The 21,643-nt window shown below is 37.4% G+C and overlaps 1 protein-coding gene across 1 annotated transcript; it reads right to left on the bottom strand.

Annotated features, from left to right (window-relative positions):
* Nucleotides 1-3,595: 3,595 nt before the first annotated feature.
* Nucleotides 3,596-21,080, bottom strand: LOC139129170 (N-lysine methyltransferase KMT5A-A-like; the record flags this gene model as incomplete). Its single annotated transcript, XM_070694815.1, has 5 exons — nt 20,753-21,080; nt 17,777-17,825; nt 6,370-6,493; nt 4,093-4,258; nt 3,596-3,830 (listed from the first exon to the last, which is right to left on the bottom strand). Coding segments are annotated over exons 1-5 (705 nt in total), but the record flags the coding sequence as incomplete, so codon positions are not given.
* Nucleotides 21,081-21,643: the final 563 nt, after the last annotated feature.

The following is a 21,643-nucleotide window of genomic DNA, read 5'->3' as shown; positions in this document are numbered from 1 at the left end:
CCAGGGATACATATACGCGATCTAAATTTATCAGTAATATTTTACCAGTATTCAGTACAGAACCATGTATATTCTGTCGCCGTAAAGAGCGCTATACCGGTACAGGCTTGAACCATAAGTTTAACGCAAGATTCGGTGTGGTTCTGTACCTAAAACATGCCAAGAGTTACCTATTTCAAACAGCGTATGTGATTGGTTGTCAATGGGGAAGTTATACGCTCATTGACAAATCAATGGAGTCAAGACAGCAAGGGTTGTTGCTGATGTACAGTGTGTTGTCACTGCTGCAAAATGGCGCTTTTGAGGAACTCATTTCCCATACGAGTTGTAGTGCGAACGAAATGCACTATCTAGATTATCGTACTTCAGTTACTCCTTCACTAGAACCACCTCCGCTAGTAAGGACAGAAAATTGACGAGTATTGGTGATGTTCAGACCAACTTCAAATTTCTGTTCAGTAAAGTCGGCTGCTGTGTACTGGACTCAAACTTGTGGGCTTGCGATACCCATACTACACTACTACACTAGCCCAAAACGTTCCTCGACGATGGTGCATTTTATAGGTATACATGGAAAGCATTCCACAGGCTAACTTTTCCTATTTTTACATTATATTTGGTGTTGCACGGGGTTGTGTTGTTTTGTACTCTTTAGCCTTGGTGAGATTAGACGGATTCCCTGAGATGGTCCTACCTTCCGATAACGCCATCATAAGCACCGTCATTAAATTAACTGATCGGTTTCATAGTCAGTCGATGTCTTAGTATCAAATAATGTCATGGCATTTGGCTGCCCATGATAAATTGCAGTTTTAATCTGTAGAAACAGGTATTTGATACATCGAAGTGCCTTGCTCGCCACACCATTGCATACATTCCGAGTGTAGGCTACGTTATAATACGAGATTCGTGTGCTTCACAATTTTATATGCAGTGTGTATGCCTTCAGTGGACTCAAGTTTTGGCAATTTTTGAAAAATAGCGTGAAAAACAAACTCTGATTCTTTAATTTTGACATTTTGACCGCGACCATTACCAGTTTTTTCAACTGTTGTGATCAGAATCAATTTTGGTGGCCGCTAATGAGAGATTGGAAGGTGGACCATGTTTTGATCGCCTTTTTGGAGCTTAGTTATTTCTCTATGGGCAGTGCATATACTGTGACGGACGGGGGCAGTAATTAGTAATAGTAGACAAAGGCAGTATTGATCCATAGTGACATGATTTGAGATACAGCATCAACCATCAAATTTCTAAAAACGAGTGCTTGTTTGTGTGTTTTGAACTTTTAAATTCAATTCTCAATTGACCTTTGAATGCTAGTTTTTTCAGTTGGTGATTTTCTATAAAGTAACCAGGGTATTTTCTAGGTGTCTCTCTTGGTTTTGTGTTAATCTGTGAGTTTTTTTGTCAATGAAATATATGATCAAATATCAAAGTTGTATCCACTCTGAATTATTTAGTGAAATGTTTTTAATATGTGATTATAGATTCTATTTGTATATTTTTATATCTTTTTATTTTTACAATGTCTAGAATGTCCAGTGTATTGCTCAACTGTGTTTCATAATGTTATACCCCAGGAATCTATTTGGTGTTTATGTTGTTTCATCATGAAATTCTTTGATATTTTGGTGTGTTTATGTTGTAATAATTTTTTGTACTAGTCATATTTTTGTTTTTGTGAATATTTTTATGTCGCTCATCTTGTGCTTGTGAAGTACAGAACACTGCCATATTTAACTCCCGGTCACTTACCGTCACGAGATCCCTACGAGTTTAAAATTCTCTCACCGTTTTTTCATAAAGGATTTTATCTCATGCAGTTCTTGAGCCAGGGTAATCCCTGTTAGCACATACTGTTTCATTACAGGTAAGATTAAATGCCGCATAAATGTGTCAGTTGAGTGATGTATACATCAGTTATTATAAAGAAAGCCATTTTATTAGCTTATGATTCTGGGGTGATGAGAAATAGTCAGTTATCTGATTAGGACAAGCAGCGTCATATTCAGCGTTCATATGTCTTGAATTGAGGTCAAGAGGTCTATAGCTAAATTTAACCAAGTTTACCTGTTGACCCTACCTAAGGGACCACGTCAAAAGATTGATGTCTGATAAAAAACTTAATTCTTTAAGTTTTGCTCCAAACCCTCCCCCCCCCTAACTTAATTGAGAATATATTCCCATTATTTCCTTATTGTGACAACTCCATTCATAATTAAACCATAACCAGGATAGAAAACTACACTATCACACATATATGGTATTGATATATGATATATACCCAAATATTATAAAAAAAAAAAACATTTATTTCTGTTCATTTCTGAGTTTTCTGGATTTTTCCACAAATGGTATAAAAATATGTAATTTAAAGAATTTTTGATTTTGTCTGATGGAAAACTTCTAGGGGTCAAAAACCCCCCACCCCCAAACTTAGAGTATTAAATTTTTTATCAGACATCAATCTTTTGATGTGGTCCCTAACAATAATAGAAAAACAATTCAAAATGGTGGGTAGAACTGGAAAGTAGGTAATTATTTTTCTCCATGACTATTGACACTGAAGTAATTGTAGATTAAACTTGCATTACAAACATACACAACAAGAAACCACAGGCAGATTACAGTTAGTCTGATTGGTCAGTGTGTGGTGTACTTTCTGACTGTATGATCCAGTGCTGTGGCCACAGGACTGAAAACACAGGTGTATGGATTGTGGTGTGTCAGTATTGATTTTACAGGGCCTGAGATACAGCTTCTGACAATTTTTATCAAGATTTCAGGGGTGTACATTTCAGTAAAATTGGCCATTTTATTTGCTAATGGTTCTTATAATTGCATGTGTACACAGGGCCCGAAATTAACTTTTCGTGATAGTAGTCAAGCTGACTACCATTTTCAGAAGTTGGTAGTCAACAGGAGAAACTTGGTAGTCAGGATGTTTTGCACTGAAACAAAATCAACCTCTAGAATGTTGCGAAATTTAGGACGGTTTTGTTCACTGCCCGCCTAAAGTCTAAATCGCAGGCAAGGGTACCGGTTGACACCGAGTCAGCGATTATACCCATATGACTCCCAGTGTTGATGCAGTTTGAAGACGTAGATTTTCGCGTAAATTTTGGAAAAAAAAAGACCATGCTAAAGAAATTGGATTACCACTCTGGAATCGTGAATTTAGCAATATCAATACAACTAGGGCCCATATAGATATGGTTAATGATACGCAATATGCAGGTAATACTATGTTCTGTGTAAGTGCATCCAGAGTTCCACCAGTAGTCAACCTGACTACCATTTTTCAAATTTGGTAGTCAGGACGGAAAAGTTGGTAGTCAATTGCCTCGAGACTACCGTTAATTTCGAGCCCTGGTACAGTCCTGTAATGCAGGTGCTGGAACAGGCAGAAATTGCAGACCCTGTCACAGCACAGAGTCCACATCACAGCTACACAGCCATGTTCTCACAGCACTTTATACAGACCTGTATAGCAGACTCTGTTACAACCATGACATGCTGTCCTTGCCGACACAAAGTGCTAGGGCCTGTTCAGGGTCTGTTACAGGGAGGGGGATTTTTTTCTCCTGTGTACCAGAAAGCAATATTGTGTGATTCCTATAATAAAGCAAAATACCTTTCTCCATGGCAGGTCTAAACCTTCTCCGTAATTATAGTGAATCTCGTCATTTACATGTATGTCTCTGATGGCAAACAGGCAAAGGTGTTCAGTTCCTGTCATATCAGCAATCTTCTTCACTGTACAATTTGGCTTTTTGTGTTCATCATTGATGTATCTGGCAATAGTATCTGTTCTTGTGGCATCAATACTTAAATTGAAATGATACATACAAAAATACAGTTGTAGTGTTAAACTCCATCTTTTACCTATGAAGAAATATTGGCTGCTTGAGAATTTGTAGTAAAACTAGTTGATTCCTAGCAATATGAGAAACGAAGTAAATGACCTAAATTCACTTACTTCACATGTGTAAGTTTGAGATACTTTACCAAAAGGCAAATGTACGTTGAGAAGCTAAATGCAAGTAATTTAGAAACAAAACACAGGTAAGAATTAAAAATTCTACTTACACCACCTGTTTGCCCTTTTCCTTGAAAAAATACATGTATGATCCATCGCCTGTTCGGTCATAAACATCCTCTCTTTCAGCAGCCTCTTTTCCAGTCAACCTCTCTCCATCATACCACATCAAATAATCCCCCTTTTTGAAATTTCGGACTGCAAACACACCCTTGCCTGTAGGGAAAAAAGAAAAATTTTGTGTTGCTCAGACACTGCACTTCAGATCATCACATGCACGAAGCCATTTTCCCTTCACTTGTTTCTCACATGTTGAGATGAGTGCGAAATGAAACAAAGATAGTGATTGGGCCAAACTTATCAAGCCAATGAAAACAGGTCTTTCAAAGCATGCAAATAAGACGTTGCTATGGTTACATCACATCTCAGGTCAGCTCCATAAGCTGATACTGGGAAGAGAAAGATAAGGCATGGACAAATGCTTCTATTGCAGATTGGCTGGGGCATATGAAGACTGTGTCTTGCGACCTGTCGATGTTGTTTTTGTAACATTTCAGTTGGGGGGGGGGGGGGGGGAATCCCTCAAGGGCGCGGCCTCGGCAGAACACTGTCTAGGTATATATTTCAGTTCTTGTTCAATTTCTTGTTCAACTCCTCAAAACATGTGGAAATGTCAAGTTTCCAGCTTATCAACACAGCCCATGTACAATGAACATTGTAATTGTTGACAAATGTCTTTTAGTCTGGACTAAAATTCAAATGTCAACAGAAGGCCATGTTTTCACTAAAATTACAGACATTTCATAGTAAACTGTTACCTCACAGTTTTCTCTAATATAAAGATCATATTTCAGGAGTTCATTTGTGATTATTTTACATTCTGAACTCCTGAAATATGATCTTCATATAAGAGAAAACTGTGAGGTAACAGTTTACTATGAAATGTCTGTAATTTTAGTGAAAACACGGCCTTCTAACCACTGCGGGAGTCATTATTTTCTTTTTGTTTTAACAGTCCGGATTACTTCCAGCGTTATTGTAATACCTTCAAGGAGTTTATGTAAATTTCTGCGCACTTTGTTGCGCATGTGTGTTACGCTATTCCAACGTTAACATGGTTGAGTATAAGCAGTGTACAAAACGTAAACGGGGGGCCAAAGAAGCAAAATACAGAGCTGATGGACGTAAGCGAAACTGCCAAGAAAATTCTGATGAGTCAGATTTTATCGGAAGACGAGGACGCAGTGTTGGGTAGGGACGCAGCCGATGCTAGAGACTTTGTCCCGTCACAACAGAAAGTTAGTTATAGGCCGACTAGGCCTACAAAATTTTTAGAGCATCGAGGGTTGGTCATCTCATCAGTTCCGTTTTTTGCTATGTATGCACCCCTTCAAATGGGTATAAGTCAGCGACGCGTGGGCGGATTCCCCAAATTCTTTGCATGTAAACATTTCATGAATAGACCTGAAAAACGTGTGTTTAGATTTTTGATAAACACCCCAAAAGTGATGATAAATTGACAAACGTGAACAAAAGCCGATAATTTATGTGAAAATCTGACAGTTCACACTTCAAAGGCTCACTGTGCAGAAACAAAAGCGAATTTCAAAAATCCAAAACACGTTTTTTCCCCAGTATACCCAGATGTCTAGTGCCGTAAACAGACCACTCAGGGGTGCTGCCAATTCTTACTTATACTTTTTTAAGTGAAAAACTCAAATTCACACTGTTTTTGCCTTAAACAAACATACAAATGCATGTTTTGACAATTAAACACAATTTTTACCTACTTCAAATATAGACCAAACAGAAAATGTACCACATGTTGGGTGTGAGGTCCCGCTTTTCATGTGAATTTTTTTATTGAAAATATATGTGTCCAGGAACCTGAGTCACTACCTTAAACACGTTTTAAGGAGTTGAACAAGAAACTGGGAATTGGGTTGGTGTAAGCTGTGGCAGCTAATGACATTTTTCAATAAAAACTAAACCAATCACACAAAAACATTTATCAATGTTTACACAACTGTCAGGCAAATGTAGAACTGTGTGTAAACATTCATATCCACAGCAGTTAAACTGGTTAAATACCAACTTGTTTTCCACTGCATAAATAGTATGTGATAGAAATATGTTAGAAAATGATGACAACTGCAGAAAATATTCTATATTTTCACAATAAGAATTCCCAAAGGACCTTGCAAACAAACTTTAAAAGCAGTCAAACTATTGGTTTCTGGAAATTTTGCTTATTTGAATTCATATACTTTCAGGTTCATCAAATCTTTTAAAACAAGTTTGTTAACGATGTCGTATTGGTGTCTCACCTTTAACAGTGTTTATAAAACGTACTTCGAACCGCCCCTCCTTTGGCAGGTCAGCACCTCTCGTGACACAACTCTGCGCTTGGTCATATGGAGTGATTTCTGGAGATGCCCTCTGACGCCTTGTCTGCAAATATTTTTGTCAAAAAAAACAAAGAAAAATAAAAAAATACAGCCAAAAATGCAGTGTCCCTCACATTTAACAGGAATTTTTAATCATTAGCATGGTACTGAAAATGAGGAGTATATTGTCTGTGTTTCTGTTCAGTCTTATCATATACCTGATTTTGCGCGCCCGTGTTAACCTATGGGAAAAAGCGCCCTCACAACCGTGCAGTTTTTTTACTTATCACGCCCCGGCCCGGCGTCCCCATATTTGGATGTGCGCGTCGTACTTCGAATCTATTTAAGAACGCCAAAGCGCGTGCAGCCGAATCTATTTCAAAACGCGACAGCGCGTGCATGTGGGGAACCGCATCGCAGAATTTTGTCGGAAACCCTATTTTAAGAAATGTTTTAGAGCTGTTTTCGGAAATTATAATGCCGACTTTATCCAGTTAATGTTTTCTTTGAGGGTTAACGTGAGTAGAGCGGTGATTATCCACAAATTATCCCAATCAACGTCATTCAAAAAATTCAGAGTTGAAGTAGAGTGACGTTCATGCAGCCAATCCCTGTAAGCACGCACGCGTTCTAGAACATTGATACATAAACAAATGACATATCGATCCGCAGAAGACGAGAGTGCTAAGGCTTCCCGATCATTTTAAAAAATTGGGAATAAATATTTAATTTTTTAAGTCCCACCTGCGTAAACTATCCCTAAAATATTCTTTCAACATTTTAAAAATATTCTATAAAGTATATGATAAAACCTTTACGGCCCTGAACGGGTTTTGCGGACCTCGGTCGTACGGCTTACGGGCCCTCGCACGCTCGGGCCCTTCCGCCGCACGACCTCGGTCCGCAAAACCTGTATCAGGGCCGTAAAGATTATTATTGCATGTTTCAATTTGGTATACTGGTAGGTCACTTAAGGTCATCTAAAGCCAAATATTAATTAAAAATAGAAGATGGTAAGATAATTCCACAAAATTAAGGTACAGGTAGATGTACAAGTTTTAATTTAGAACTAAAATTATTAGCCATTGTCGTAACTTGTACATGACTATTTTCACTAAGAACTTATTTTCACTATTTTCACTACATGTAGACTCATTCTTCCGCTAAAATAAAATCCAAGTGAAAATTTTTATTTTCTATTCTGTACACATACAGCATCAAGAAAGAGTGAACATTAAATCAAAGTTATGTCCACAGTTTTTGTTGTGAGGAAAAATTAATTCCAGTGAAAACAAAGTATTCTCCAGTTATGGCGGCCATCTTGGACACCAGCTCGAAAATAAAACCTTTCCAGTGGTCAGATTTTGGTAGACCTTTAATGTTATTAAGCAGATTTAACTCTAGAAAAAAACATTGAGACACCTTTTGTTGCAATTTTTTTCGGGGTAAGGTGTTTTTTTACAAGTCGTTGTCAATGACGTAGTCCCCACTTGTACTTGGGATATCAGTTATAATGGGACAGGGAAATGAACGTGTGTGGTAGTAGTCTACTGTGACTGTAAACATGTTGATGTATCAATGAATAGGACAGTGTGATTCAATGAATTGAATCATAAAAATAAATCATGTGCATATGTATAACATAGGTCAATGTCTTTGTACGTATGCAGAAGAAAATGTCCATTCGAATTATCAAATAGACATGCATATGTATGATAAAGGTCTATTCATTGTACCAATTTGAAAGAAATCAGTTATGGCTCAAGACATGAAAAAATTGTATCGAAATGGCTATGGCCAACATGCATATGTATGGCATAAATCAATGCCCCTTTATAAAATTTGAAAGATATCGGTTGAGACATGACTGAGTTCTTGCTTAAAACACAAACAATCATAACAAAATGGCTGCCAGGCGGCCATATTGGATGGTATCACAACAAAAATCAACATGCATATGAATGACATTATTCAATGCCCTTGTACCCAATTTGAAAGAAATTGGTTGACACATGTCTGTGTTCAGGGCTCGAAATTCGTTTTTTTACTTGGTAGTCCAGGTGGGCTACCAAATTTTGACACTGGTAGCCCAGCAAAAATAACTGGTAGCCCATATTTTTCTTTTTCATTTTTTTTTTGCAATCATATTTTTGTTTTGAATCTTTTTGCATCGATAACATAGACACTGTTTTTTTTGCATTTGCAACACTTACAAATAAACAAAATCAATTAAAAGCAAACAATTACTATTAAATAATAACATTGGAAAACAATTCCTGTAGATAAATGTATTCATATTGTAGCTGCAGTATATTTATCAAGAATGTATCAAACCTAAGTTAATCACAAAAATGTTTCCCTCTTATCATTTGGTTTGAATGAGTTGACAGACAAAACTACAGAAGTACAAAGACAGGTATTTAGAGAAGCTCTATTCTATGAATCAAAACTTCTTAGGTGAGGCCTGTCCAAAGACCTTGCTTTAATATTTTAAGGTAAATACAATATTACTATACATGTTTTTTTAAACAAAAACCTAACCCAGGCCAGTTTATTCTTTGGATAAATAATTCAATTCCATGCATGAACTGGTAATTCACAATTAGTTACAATTATTTCAGTGTTTGGCTATCACAAAGTCATATACAAATTTCCCATTCGATCTATCCACTGTTGATTGTCTAGGATTACAAAATTACATGATAAGTACTAACATCAAAGCTGGGACCACTTCAGTTCATTGTTTCTCATTATTTTGGAATTTTATTTTGCCTCATGATTTCAATAAGAATACTGTAATCATCTTCCAATTAATTTATTAAATTTCAAATAAGATAAAACCAAGGGATCAATACATGTAGATAACTACTTTGAGGTCATGTCTGATTATAACATGCAAATGAGGGGTCAAGTCCTTCCTGCTGCAAAGTCCATCACTGATCACCAGCTTACAGGTTTGAAAATCCCAAAAGTTTAAAGTATTTGTGATTGAATATGATTTTTGCTAAAATGAAAGCTAAATCCATATTTTTTAGAGAGGTTAGGGTCAATATTCAAAGGGCGACTTGATCGTGCCATGCCACTCAGCTCAGCTGTATGCTACGGGCCCTCCTAAAATAATGGTGAGGCCCAGAGACGTCCATGTGTAGTCAAAATACAGACATGAGTACGCGCACTGCGGTACACACTATCAAGATCACTGGCTTTTCAAAACTATCCTTTCATCATTTTGATACATTGTATGTAGTAAATAACTATTCTGATGGTGTTATTGTTCTTTTTTCTCAAAATGTATCAATATATATACAAGCGGGCCACCTTGGTGTTCAGTCAATGTAAAAAGCCAAAGACTTCCAGTAGCCCAAATGGGCTACCAGCTGTGACACTTGGTAGCCTCCAGGCAAGAACTGGTAGTCTGTGGACGCGGGGCTACCAGGAATTCGAGCCCTGGTGTAACAGCGCTAAACACAAAAAAATACCGCCAATGATACGGCGTTAGTTCACATTTGAATCACTAAAGAGTAAATACATGTACTTATAATCTGTAATTTGAAAACTCCTTGTAAATTTAAAGTTGGATTAAAATATCTACTGTAAGGTATTCCTAAGATATGCTAAATTTTGCTCTGTGTGAGTTGAGTTGGTTCAGCTATGATTGCATATTTCACTAAACTTACAACATAAATTACTTTTAAAGTAGAGCAATCAAGAAATTTTCCCCAAGATTTTCTTCATTTGAAACTTTTTCTGGACTATCTATACCTATGTTTACATGACCAGAACACCAGTCTATTTATAGCCAGGAATTTCTGTGTAAACATTACTCACAGCTGCCACCTAATTAAATGGCAAATATTGTTTTAAGCTGCATAAAATTTAAATTAAAAATAATCAAGGATAATATCGTCCAAAAACTACACTTTTAATATTTACTTTTCATATATTATGAGAATACTCTCAGAAACCCACAAACTAATTCAAAAGTAAAACCAAAATTAAAAGTAATTGGATTGGTGTATTTTGTAATCAAATATTTAAAACCAAAAATGAGAAAAATTGCCTCAAAGATACATCATTAGTATTTTCGACATGATATTGGTTAGTTACAATAAGGATAACTCTGACATCCTAAAATTGAATTCCAAAGCGTTTGTACTTGTACTTTCGGAGAAACCTATTTTTGACCAAAACTGACAGAAATTGCCCAAAAAAGGTATCTGAACTAATTTTGTCATAAATTCAACAGATTACAAAGATTGCTGACTGGGGCACACATTGCTAAGTCTCAGTCAACTGTGGCACACAACTTGATAGGTTGCTATACAACTGTGAACACACATCTTGTTGGGTTGCTATATTAACTGTGGACACACAATGTTAGGTTGCTATGGGGGGCACACATTGCTATAGTCTCAGTCAACTGTGGACACACAACTTGATAGGCTGCAACATAACAAAAGCTTGGTGAGCTGCTTTTCAACTGTTGACATACAACTTGATAGGCTGCTATACAACGGTCAACACACATCTTGTTGGAATTGCTATTTCGGGGACACACATCGCTATATAGTCTCAGTCAACTTTGGACACACAACTTGATAGGCTAGCTGCTATACAACTGTGGACACACAACTTGATAAGCTGCTATACAACTGTGGACACACAACTTGGTGGGCTACTATACAACTGTGGACACACACAATGTTGGTGGTCTGCTATACAACTGGGGCACACAACTTGGTGGGCTGCTATACAACTGTGGACACACAACTTGGTGGGCTGCGCTATACAACTGTGGACACACAACTTGGTAGGCTGCTATACAACTGTGGACACACAACTTGGTGGGCTACTATACAACTGTTGACACAACTTGGTGGACTGCTATACAACTGTGGACACACACAATGTTGGTGGTCTGCTATACAACTGGGGCACACAACTTGGTGGGCTGCTATACAACTGTGGACACACAACTTGGTGGGCTGCGCTATACAACTGTGGACACACAACTTGGTAGGCTGCTATACAACTGTGGACACACAACTTGATAGGCTGCTATACAACTGTGGACATGTGCACAACTTGGTGGGCTGCTATACAAATGTGAACACACATCTTGTTGGGTTGCTATGGGGGGGGGGCACACATTGCTATAGTCTCAGTCAACTGTGGACACACAACTTGATAGGCTGCAACATGACAAAGGCTTGGTGAGCTGCTTTTGAACAGGACAGTGTGATCGAATTGCATAAAATTAATCATGTGCATATGTATAACACAGATCTTTGTACGTATGCAGAAGACAATGTCCATTTGAATTATCAAATCCACAAGCATATGTATGACAAAGGTCTCTGTTTTTGTAACAATTTTAAAAGAAATCAGTTGAGTTATGGCTCAAACGTGAAAAAAAATTGCATCAAAATGGCTATGGCCATGTATGGCATAAATCAATGCCCCTTTATCAAATTTGAAAGAAATCTTTTGAGACCAGACTGACTTATGGCTTATAACATGAAGAATCATAACAAAATGGGCGCAATGCCGCCATATATTGGATCACATCACAAAAATCAGCACACATATGTATGACATAAGATCAATGCCCCTGTATTAAATTTGAAAAAATTGGTTGAGACGCATCTGTGTTACAATGAACATGTATGGCTTAAAACACAAAAAAATTGTAACAAAATGGCCGCCAGGCACCTATTTTGGATCATATCACAACAAAACCTAACATGAATATGTATGACATAGATCAATGCCCTTGTACCAAATTTGAAAGAATTGGTTAAGACATGTCTGTGTTATAGCGCTAAACGTGAAAAAATCGTAAAAAAAATGGCTGCCAGGCGGCTATCTTTGATTGTAACATGAAACCAACGACGTGCATCTGTATGCCATAGGGTAAGTACTATCCTTGTGCAAAGTTTGAAAGAAATTGACCAAGGCATGTCTGAGATATCTGCGTGAACGGACGGACGGACAGACACACGGATTGAGGGACGCACGCACACACAGACATGACCCAAACGGTAAGTCCCCCAGGACTTTGTCTGTGGGGACTAAAAAGCTACTTCCATAGGGCTTCATAGTGTATGGGCGAGAGCTCCGGAGCCCTTGTAGAGTAAACCGTTGTTGTTACAGATATGTATGTAATCAATAGATATGCAGATATACAGTCAACAGTATATGTGTTATAGGGTCAATAGAGCAGGATGTAACCGCAGCAAAAATGGTTTGTTCATGTAGCTTTCCCCCACTGACTATGAAGCCCTAAGGAAGTAGCTTTTTCCCCCTGGATTTTTGTTAAAAGGCATAACTTGTGGTTGGCAAAAATGACATGTATTTTATAACCATGCTTTGGAGACTTGGGTGTTAAAATCATGCTTGCCCACCCTTTCCTTTAAATCAGGTGACCGATGCTGTTTGACTTCCTATGACATCCTTGTTTTTGAGGGAGGTCCAATATAATGACATACAAGAGAGTAGATTGTGGATGAAAACCCTTTCTCTAGTCGTGGACGTTTATGGCATTAATATTTTGCAAAACTCAAACATTATGACATTCTATTTATTTTACATTATTTCACTTGGTTTCTTAACAATAATTCCTGAATATTCCAAGATAATCAGAATAATTGCTCAGTGGTTTCTAGTGTCCTTACAAGTTACATGCAATCTTATAGTATTTGACAACCAAACATTGGCAGTCACACAATATACCAAACATTGCAAATTTATTAAAGTGGCGTCAAATGGTTGTGACCGCAAAGTATTGGCTACAATCAAAACAACCCATAATTTGTGAAAAATGAAAAAATGTGCTTTTGTTCTTGTTGTAGATATGTTTTCAAAGACAGTGTTCAGTCGGTTACAAAATTCTGAATAAATATCTCCTCTGTGATAAGCACATGGTGATCTATAGCGACACACTGCCTAACTGATTACATGGTCATTCATCTCATATAAACCTAGAGGGGTCTTCTTTAAGGAGGACAAGAGAAGCTTCAAAAAGTGATCAAATACAGTTTATAAAAATACAGTCAATGAGAAGGTGACGCTCACATTTTTTGCAGAATGGGTTTTAATACTTATATATATCAGAAAACAACTTGTAGATACAAAATCCAGATACTTGTATGTGACAAATTTGATCAGTACCTGTAATATACATGTAAATACCTACAGCAGTGCCAAAAATCCATTGCAGTGACATTTGTAACTCTTAATTCTGAATTTTAGAATAGACATGTTTCAAAATTTTATCAAAAGTGAAAAATATTTATAGAAATATACTGAATGTAAATTTTGTCATATTTTCAGCAAGATATTGAACAAGACATAATATTTGGTTTTAATTACAAAAATACAAGCTGTTTACAAGTCAAGTTTAAATTAACCTAGGCAATTTATTCTGGGAGTAATATTTGACTCAAAACAACCAATGACCTCCCAAAATACCAGATTTATATTTACAGTTTTGTTTTTGAGATTTATAATGGGTGATTCCAAAAGAAAAGAGACAAAAGAAAAAAGTTACCCCCAAAATATAATGTTCCTTTTGTCATGAGTTCAATAACTTAGGGACAACATCAAAAGTTCAATACAAGATGAAAAACTTTATCCCCTTAGTTTTCCTCCTGACCCATCATTCCCTCTATAAAATTAACCAACTTAAACTGAGCTATGCTCCATGATCTTTCTTAGTCCAGTGAATTCAAAGTAAACAAACAATGTATGGGCCAATTTAGAGAACAAAGGAAGTCACACACAACACATCCACTTGCTTCAAATATAAATACTGGCAATTTTACAATGAAAGCTTTTCTGGGTGCAAAAGGATTAAGTTTTCATATGAAAAATTGAACTTTTGATGTTGTCCCAACACTGTGTACAACAAACCAATTTCAAAGTCATTGTTCATGGAGTGCCAGAGACAAGAAATTCCCCCATGCACAGCAGGAAGTCACTGTGACATCTGAAACTATGCTGAATGTAAACATTCATCAGATCTTTTGTGCCTTACATGGGAAATTGTAAAAATTGGTCTGCAACCAAAAAATTACCCTCAGATTTGTTTTCTTGATCAAATTTCACTACAAATTGACACCAAATATGACAAATTGTGTTCTCAGTCTTCATTATTGTCTCGCATCATACCCTAGGTTAGAATAGATCATTTAAAGTCACAAACTGGAAAATTGCCAAAAAATACAAATTTTGGGGTTTCCCAACATTTCAAGCATAAAATTTATCTAATAACATCCCAGGGTACTTTCATATCAAATAGCAAAGCTGTCGGTTAAGCGCTTTGAAGAAAAAACACTGTAAATGATAAAAATTTCCCCAAAAGATTAATTTTGCCAATTTTGTTGTGATATTTACACATGTGAAGGGTAACACCCTTACAAACATCAAACCAAAATTTGAGAGAAATTGGGCCAGCCATTTCAGAGAAGATGAATTTTTACCAAAATAATGAAAATAACCACAAAATTCAGCAAAAATAGAAAATTCAAGATGTCTTCACAAAATACATTAGTCTGTTTGAGGGCCACCTACATGTAAGGTACTTGCATATTAATTTTCAAAGCAATCTGAACAGTGGTTCTTGAGTTATTAATTTTTTACCATTTTCACATTTTTGAAGCTCATTTGCATAATTTGGGCAAAATCACCTTCATTTGTACAAAATCCCATCTACAGCCCAGGATGCATGTACACACCAAATATCAAGCTGAGACATGCTGCGGTTCTGGAGTTTTTGATGTTGACGGACATACATACGCACGCACGCACACACAATTTACACACATACATACAGACGCCATCATTCACCTTATATGATAAGCTCACATTGGTATACCAAATGTGAGCCAAAAATTGCCCATTCATGACAAAAACTGCTCAATACATGCTCTGAATCTGAATCCTTGGCAATTCTGTGTTTCCGCATTGCACACGTAGTAATATGTAAACAAGCGATTGTTGTTTCTCGCAAAAATCTTGGAAATATTTAAGGTTCCACGACAAGAAACAGACCCTTTCCAACTATAAATTCTCTGACAAATACTGAGATAGGAACCCATATAAACTATATACTGTTGGAAAGCTTAGATACATGGCACCTTAGCTGCGCACATTTCGTCATCATTATTTGCATAAGGATCACGTGACAAAAAATTCAAAACCTCTACCAACAAGCAGTTTTCCCCTCTTCCTGTGGTAATGCTGTAAGATTTCTGACAGAAATTTATGTGATAAATGTTGACATATGCTTCAAAAAGTGTATCTCGGATCTCTGATGCAAGCCTCTGATCAATTTTCAATCAGGAAAATTGAATCATACCCAATCATACCGCTGTAATCAGTTGCAGAAATGAACTGGCTAGCAGGAACTATATGCAGGTTGAGATGACAATCTGAATGTTTGCCACCTGACTGAGATGTATTTCAAGCAACTTTTAGATGTTTGGAGATCTTGACATGTTTTATATTGGAACAATTTGATTACATATTACTAATTAAATCAGTAGAAACCTGCACACCAGATTTGAAAGAAATCTGACAAGCAGTTTCCGAAAAAATGATTTTTGACCAAAACAGGAAAAATTGCCCCCAAAAAGAAATATGCAAATTTCACTGCAATTTGAACAAACTTGGCTAAGGTTATCTGTAGGAACCTGCATACAAAATTTTAAAGCAATTGGACCAGTGTTCCAGAGATGTTTTTTGGTAAAAAACTGACCAAAATGGCAAAATTTTCCCAAAAATATCCAATCCTCCATATATCAGAACAATATGACTACATGTTATTTATATCATCCTTAGGAACCTGCACACCAAATTTGAAAGAAATCAGAAAAAAAGATTTTTGACAAAAAAAAAACAGAAAAATTGCCCAAAACTACAGTAATGCAATTTCACCAATATTTAAAAAAACTTGGCTAAGGTCATCCCTAGGAACATGTACATAAAATTTCAGTCATTGGACCTGTGGTTTCAAAGAAGAAGATTTTTGAAATAATTTTGACAAAAAATGGCAAAATTTGCCCGAAAAATCAAATCCTCCATACATTTGTATACCAGCACAATTTGACTATATGTTACTTATGTCATTCCTAGGAACCTGCACACCAAATTTGAAAGAAATCTGACAAGTGGTTTCAGTGAAAATGATTTTTGACCAAAAATGCGAAAAAATTGCACCAAAAATACAAATATGCATATTTCACCACAAAATGGACAAACTTGACAGAGGTCACCCCCAGGAACCTGCGTACAAAATTTTAAAGCAATTAGACCAGTGGTTTCAGAAAAGAAGATTTTTGAAATATTTTTTACCAAAAATGGCAAAATTTGCCCCAAAAATCCTATCCTGCATATATCAGCACAATTTGAAGATTTTTGAAAAAAATGTTGACAGACGACGGACGGACGGACAGACGCCGGACAGTCCACCTATCTCATAAGCTCCGCGTCGCTGACAGCGGAGCTAAAAAGTGGGGAAAACTGAGTTTTGAAAGGGTATTTAAATTCCCTGTCACCTGATTCTTATGTAAAACAATGACGGTTATGTGAGCATAGCCGAGTTGCCACATACCTTAAGCTTTCCAACAGTATATAGTTTATAGGGGTACACATTTCAGTATTTGTCAGAGAATTCTTAGTTTGAATAGGTCTGTTTCTTGTCCTGCATTCTTAATGTAAGTCGAGAAACAGTGGTTACAAACAGTTTTTCAATCATAACCCTGTCAAATTCAGGCTATATTTTACAGTGTACATGTCATTGTGGGATTTATGCTGTTGATCATTATCTGTGCTAGTGGAGGTAAAAAATGTAGTCATCCCGGGTTATGTTTCATCGAGAAATCAAGTATACAAATGTAGCACTCAGGAGAAATAACTTGATTGGGACATTTATTTAAAAAAAGAAAACGTGCATTTATAATAAGTTAAACCTTGGTTTGTTTGAAAAGTATTTTATTTTAATACCTTACTTCAAAAGACCTGTGAAGATACTGTAAACTGCAGTGTTGGACTCGACATTGCTTTGTCTAAATAAACCACTAATGTCTGCAATGATGTTTTATCTGTGTAGACCACAAAGTATCATTCCTCTTTCCCCTCTCTTGCCCCCTCTCTCCCCGAAAGAAATTGTTTGTCATGCATCAGTTACAGACTGAAAACCAAATGTAGGTGTAGGTGTTGTGGTTCTCAAGTTTTATATCCTGACAGACAGACTCACAATGGCGTGCCAAATGTGAGCTAAAAACTGCAAATATGTTTGCCATATTTTATGAACAAAATTTCCATTATAGAAAGTTAATATACTTACCATTACACGTGGCTTGCAAGACATTTCAATCTTAAGCTGATTTCCAAACCTATTAAAAACAATAAAATCAATGGTATCAATTGCCTTAGGAAGTTTGTAACTTTAAATGACTCATTCACAGGTTTTACATCACTTTTCACTTTTGGGAGTCCCTGGGACTCCTGGTTTTAGAAAATGGGGGTCCTGTATCAAAATGGGGGTCCCAATTTATATCACAAGAATACTAGTATTTTCTCATTCCTTGTTTTGAGAAAAGAATTGTAAAAATTTGTCATTCTACCCTTTTGTTGATTTTTTAAGGAACACTACCTCATTTTGTAACTGCAAAACATAACACCAAGGTAATGATAAAGTGGTCATTTTTTATTACTGGTATTCATGACAGCAACATGGAGTATTTTTATGTGTCCGTATAGTTTATTCTCTTTCTAATCAAAAAGTCAATCAGTGCAGTTTCAACTCCAGCAGCGGTACAGTCTGTGATATGTTCAGTGTTTTCTCTCGACTGCGAGATTACGCAAATTGCGCATTTTAAGCTGGGTGGTGTCCTCAAAAATTTACTCAAAGCGCAGAAAGAAAGTGCGCATTTCGTTTGTAATGGTGTAAAATTCAGTGGGTGGAAGCACCCATTGAATTCAATGCAGAGTCAGCCTTGACAGTTTAGAGAAACAGAAAATTTAGGCTGATCTTTTCAGCAACATGCTTGTGCACTGCACTGGCACTTGTAGGGCTTCCCTAGTCGCTGACGTCACTATAGCCTAAAAACAAAGGTTTTTAAAGCGTCGCCATCGCGCTAATAGAGAGTTTAAGCAGGGCTTACGAGAACGAGACGAGAACGAGTGGCGTTCGAACGCGTCCTCTCGTCAGCGACTCGTTCACGGGTGTGCAATAAGCGATTAAGCAGAACACGGCAAATAAAGGGTAAACATTTCAGTACAACCTGACACTGAAAATTTCGAATAGTTTATCCAGCAATAAATTACAATCTTTGATAAGCGTAGTTCAAGAAAATCGGACAAAAACACAGTTTTAAACGTTAGCGATGTGTTCACATACGAGTGAGTCGTCTGCTATCGTCATCGATCGACTTCCTGCCGTTCATCACTCCCCTTGAAACACTTCGTACGCCTTTTCTTTACATCGAATTGGCTTCTTTTTACAGGAATTGAATGATTTTTATATCACAGAATAATTCAGAAAAGTATTAATGAATAACGTTGTCAAAATCATGCCTAAAATGCTCTCGTAATTGATAACGAGAAACTTGCCTATTTCACGTAAAAAACGACTCAGTGACGAGAAACAGGGTGTAGCGTTCCACAAGTTTTGATGACGCGCAGCATGGAATGATGACGTCACATGAGCGTTGTCGTTCTCGTCTCGTTCTCGTAAGCCCTGCTTGAACTCTCTAATATTGGGTGAAAGTGAATAACAAATACGGATTTCGCACCAGTTTTCCATTTTTCATTGATGAACACCAAATTTTTGGGTATCGTTCCCCTTTAAATCGAATACACAGCAACAAATATCGTCCCGTGTTGAAATAGTGTGTGTACAGAAACACGTAAACCTGTGTGAGAGTGTTGGCATGGCGCGGCGTGAACGAACAAACCCAGCTGTGACAAACACGGACGGGAGAAGTTCACAGCAAACGACAGAAGCTACGAACAAAACAAATCCCAACACGAACGCGACCCCGCATTTCCCGGTCAGGTTACACCAGTTAAGGTTCCAAGACAAGAAACAGACCCGTTCAAACTAAGAATTATGTGGCAAATACTAGGATGGTAACCCCTATAAACTATATACCGTTGGAAAGCCTAGGTATGTGGCAGTTCACCTATGCTAATTTTGTTGTCATTGTTTACATAAGGATCACGTGACAAGAAATTAAGAAGCCCTATCAAAAATCAGTTTTTCCCTCTTCTTGCGATAACGCTATAAGATTTCTAACTGAAATTTATATGATGAGTAGATGTTATTATATGCTTGAAAAGTGTGTCTCAGATTTTTGATGCGTGCCTTCGATCATTTTTTATAACGAAATATGTGTTTTCAAACGATTCAAATCGTCGTCTAAAATATTTAACTGCCAATAACTTTTGAACGAAAATAGATAGGAAAAATCGCAGACACACTTTTTGAGAATACTATATCGGCTACCCTTGGTGAAAATTTCAACCGGAAATATTGCAGCGTTATCACAGGAAGTGGGGAAAACTGTTTTTTGGAAGAGTATATAAATTTACTGTCACGTGATCCTTGTGCAAACAATAACAATGAAATGTCCATAGCAAAGCTCCCCAATATATATGCTTTCCAATGATATATAGTTTATATGGGTTTTCTCACTCTGTGTTTGAGAGAAGAGACTTTGTTTGAAAGGGACTGTTTCTTGTCCTGCATCCTTAAAACGGTTCCTCAGTCAAAACGGCACCACCTGTAATGGTCAAAACGGCCCCGCTTTCAATAGTCAAAACGTCATAATGATCGCTTTTATTTTATTTTTTTTGACAATCAAGATTGCAAACCTTGTCTTTTCTATTTCTGTAACTTTCTACATGCAAGATGAAAAATATGTGACGGTAGTTTCTGTAGTTTGCCCGTTGACATGACCCTGTTTACCTTCCGCCCCCAGCTGAACCCCGGTGACCATGGCCGCAGTCTCAAAATTTCACCAAGTGAAAAATCTAACTGTCGTAGATATCATTCTTTTTCGGTTTATCTTCACCAGAAGTCGTTCCAGTTAGCAGAATCGGATCGGAATTTACTAGCTGCACGTCACCTGCCACCGAGCACTGTTGTGCTGCTGCTGCCATCTTTTGTTTACATGCAGACGTCAGAGTTTGGCTGCAGAAAGCGTACGTGTGTACGCTTGCAAAATCAATCGAGCGTCTTTGCATGGCACACAGAACCTGTAAACCGTCGAAGTAAAACATACGTGTAGGACAGAAGTATGTTTAACTAATTATTTACCTTAAGTCATCAACCGCGAGAGCCGAGTCGAGTTGTTGGGCCGGGAAAGTGGGGGGCAGGTTCGTTGCAGGCCGGGGGCCCGACTTGTCTCGTACACAGTTTCTCCTCACACTCGTAATCGTATTCGGCATGACAAACGTAACTGGGCTGTACCATGCAAGACATTTTCCCGTAAGTACAATCCGTCCCGACTTTGTTTGGGTTAATCCACTCGGACTTGTGATTTTGCAGCTACCGGCAACGCAATGTTAAACCATAGCTGGAGACACTTTCGGGTCACTGCACATGTGGAGGAGTTGGGAGACTCAACATTGACTGGATGTGAAGGCCTCACGTGACTTCATGTCACATGACCAAAATGCGGCAAATATGAACTCTGATTTTTGCGGACGGGGAGGATTTGGAGTAATGTGTATATGAAATATACTTTGATAGAAAGCGACACCCAAAATAACTTTTCATGATTTGGGTACTATGGGTTTTTTACTAAACAAGGGTATTAAGGCTGCATTCACAAAAAAAATGTGATTGGGGGGGGGGGACTAGAGGAATTTGGATTTTAGTCATTTTTTTTTTCAAATCCCCCCTCACTAACCAGCAAAAATATCAGACCCCCCCCCTCCCGTGGAGGATAAAAAAATTTTCAAGGCCCCTTCAACCCATTTAGCAAAAATACCGTCAATGAGATGAAGACGCTCACATTTTTAAGTAGTCTGTGGTACATATAGGGCTGTGATATAGACTTCGTATGATAACCGACGCGCTTATTTCGTGCCGGGCAGTGCTCTAGTGTTGCCGGTTAGCGACTGACAGTGCCGGGCAGCCTGAGCTTACGAACGACGAAACTATTGACCAGTAAATCGACATTTTGGGGCTTCAGTTTTCGCTTTT

Source organism: Ptychodera flava, unplaced genomic scaffold (genome assembly GCF_041260155.1).
Source record: "Ptychodera flava strain L36383 unplaced genomic scaffold, AS_Pfla_20210202 Scaffold_96__1_contigs__length_367262_pilon, whole genome shotgun sequence".
Classification (NCBI taxonomy): domain Eukaryota; kingdom Metazoa; phylum Hemichordata; class Enteropneusta; family Ptychoderidae; genus Ptychodera; species Ptychodera flava.
This window is presented reverse-complemented; position numbering and strand designations above follow the sequence as displayed.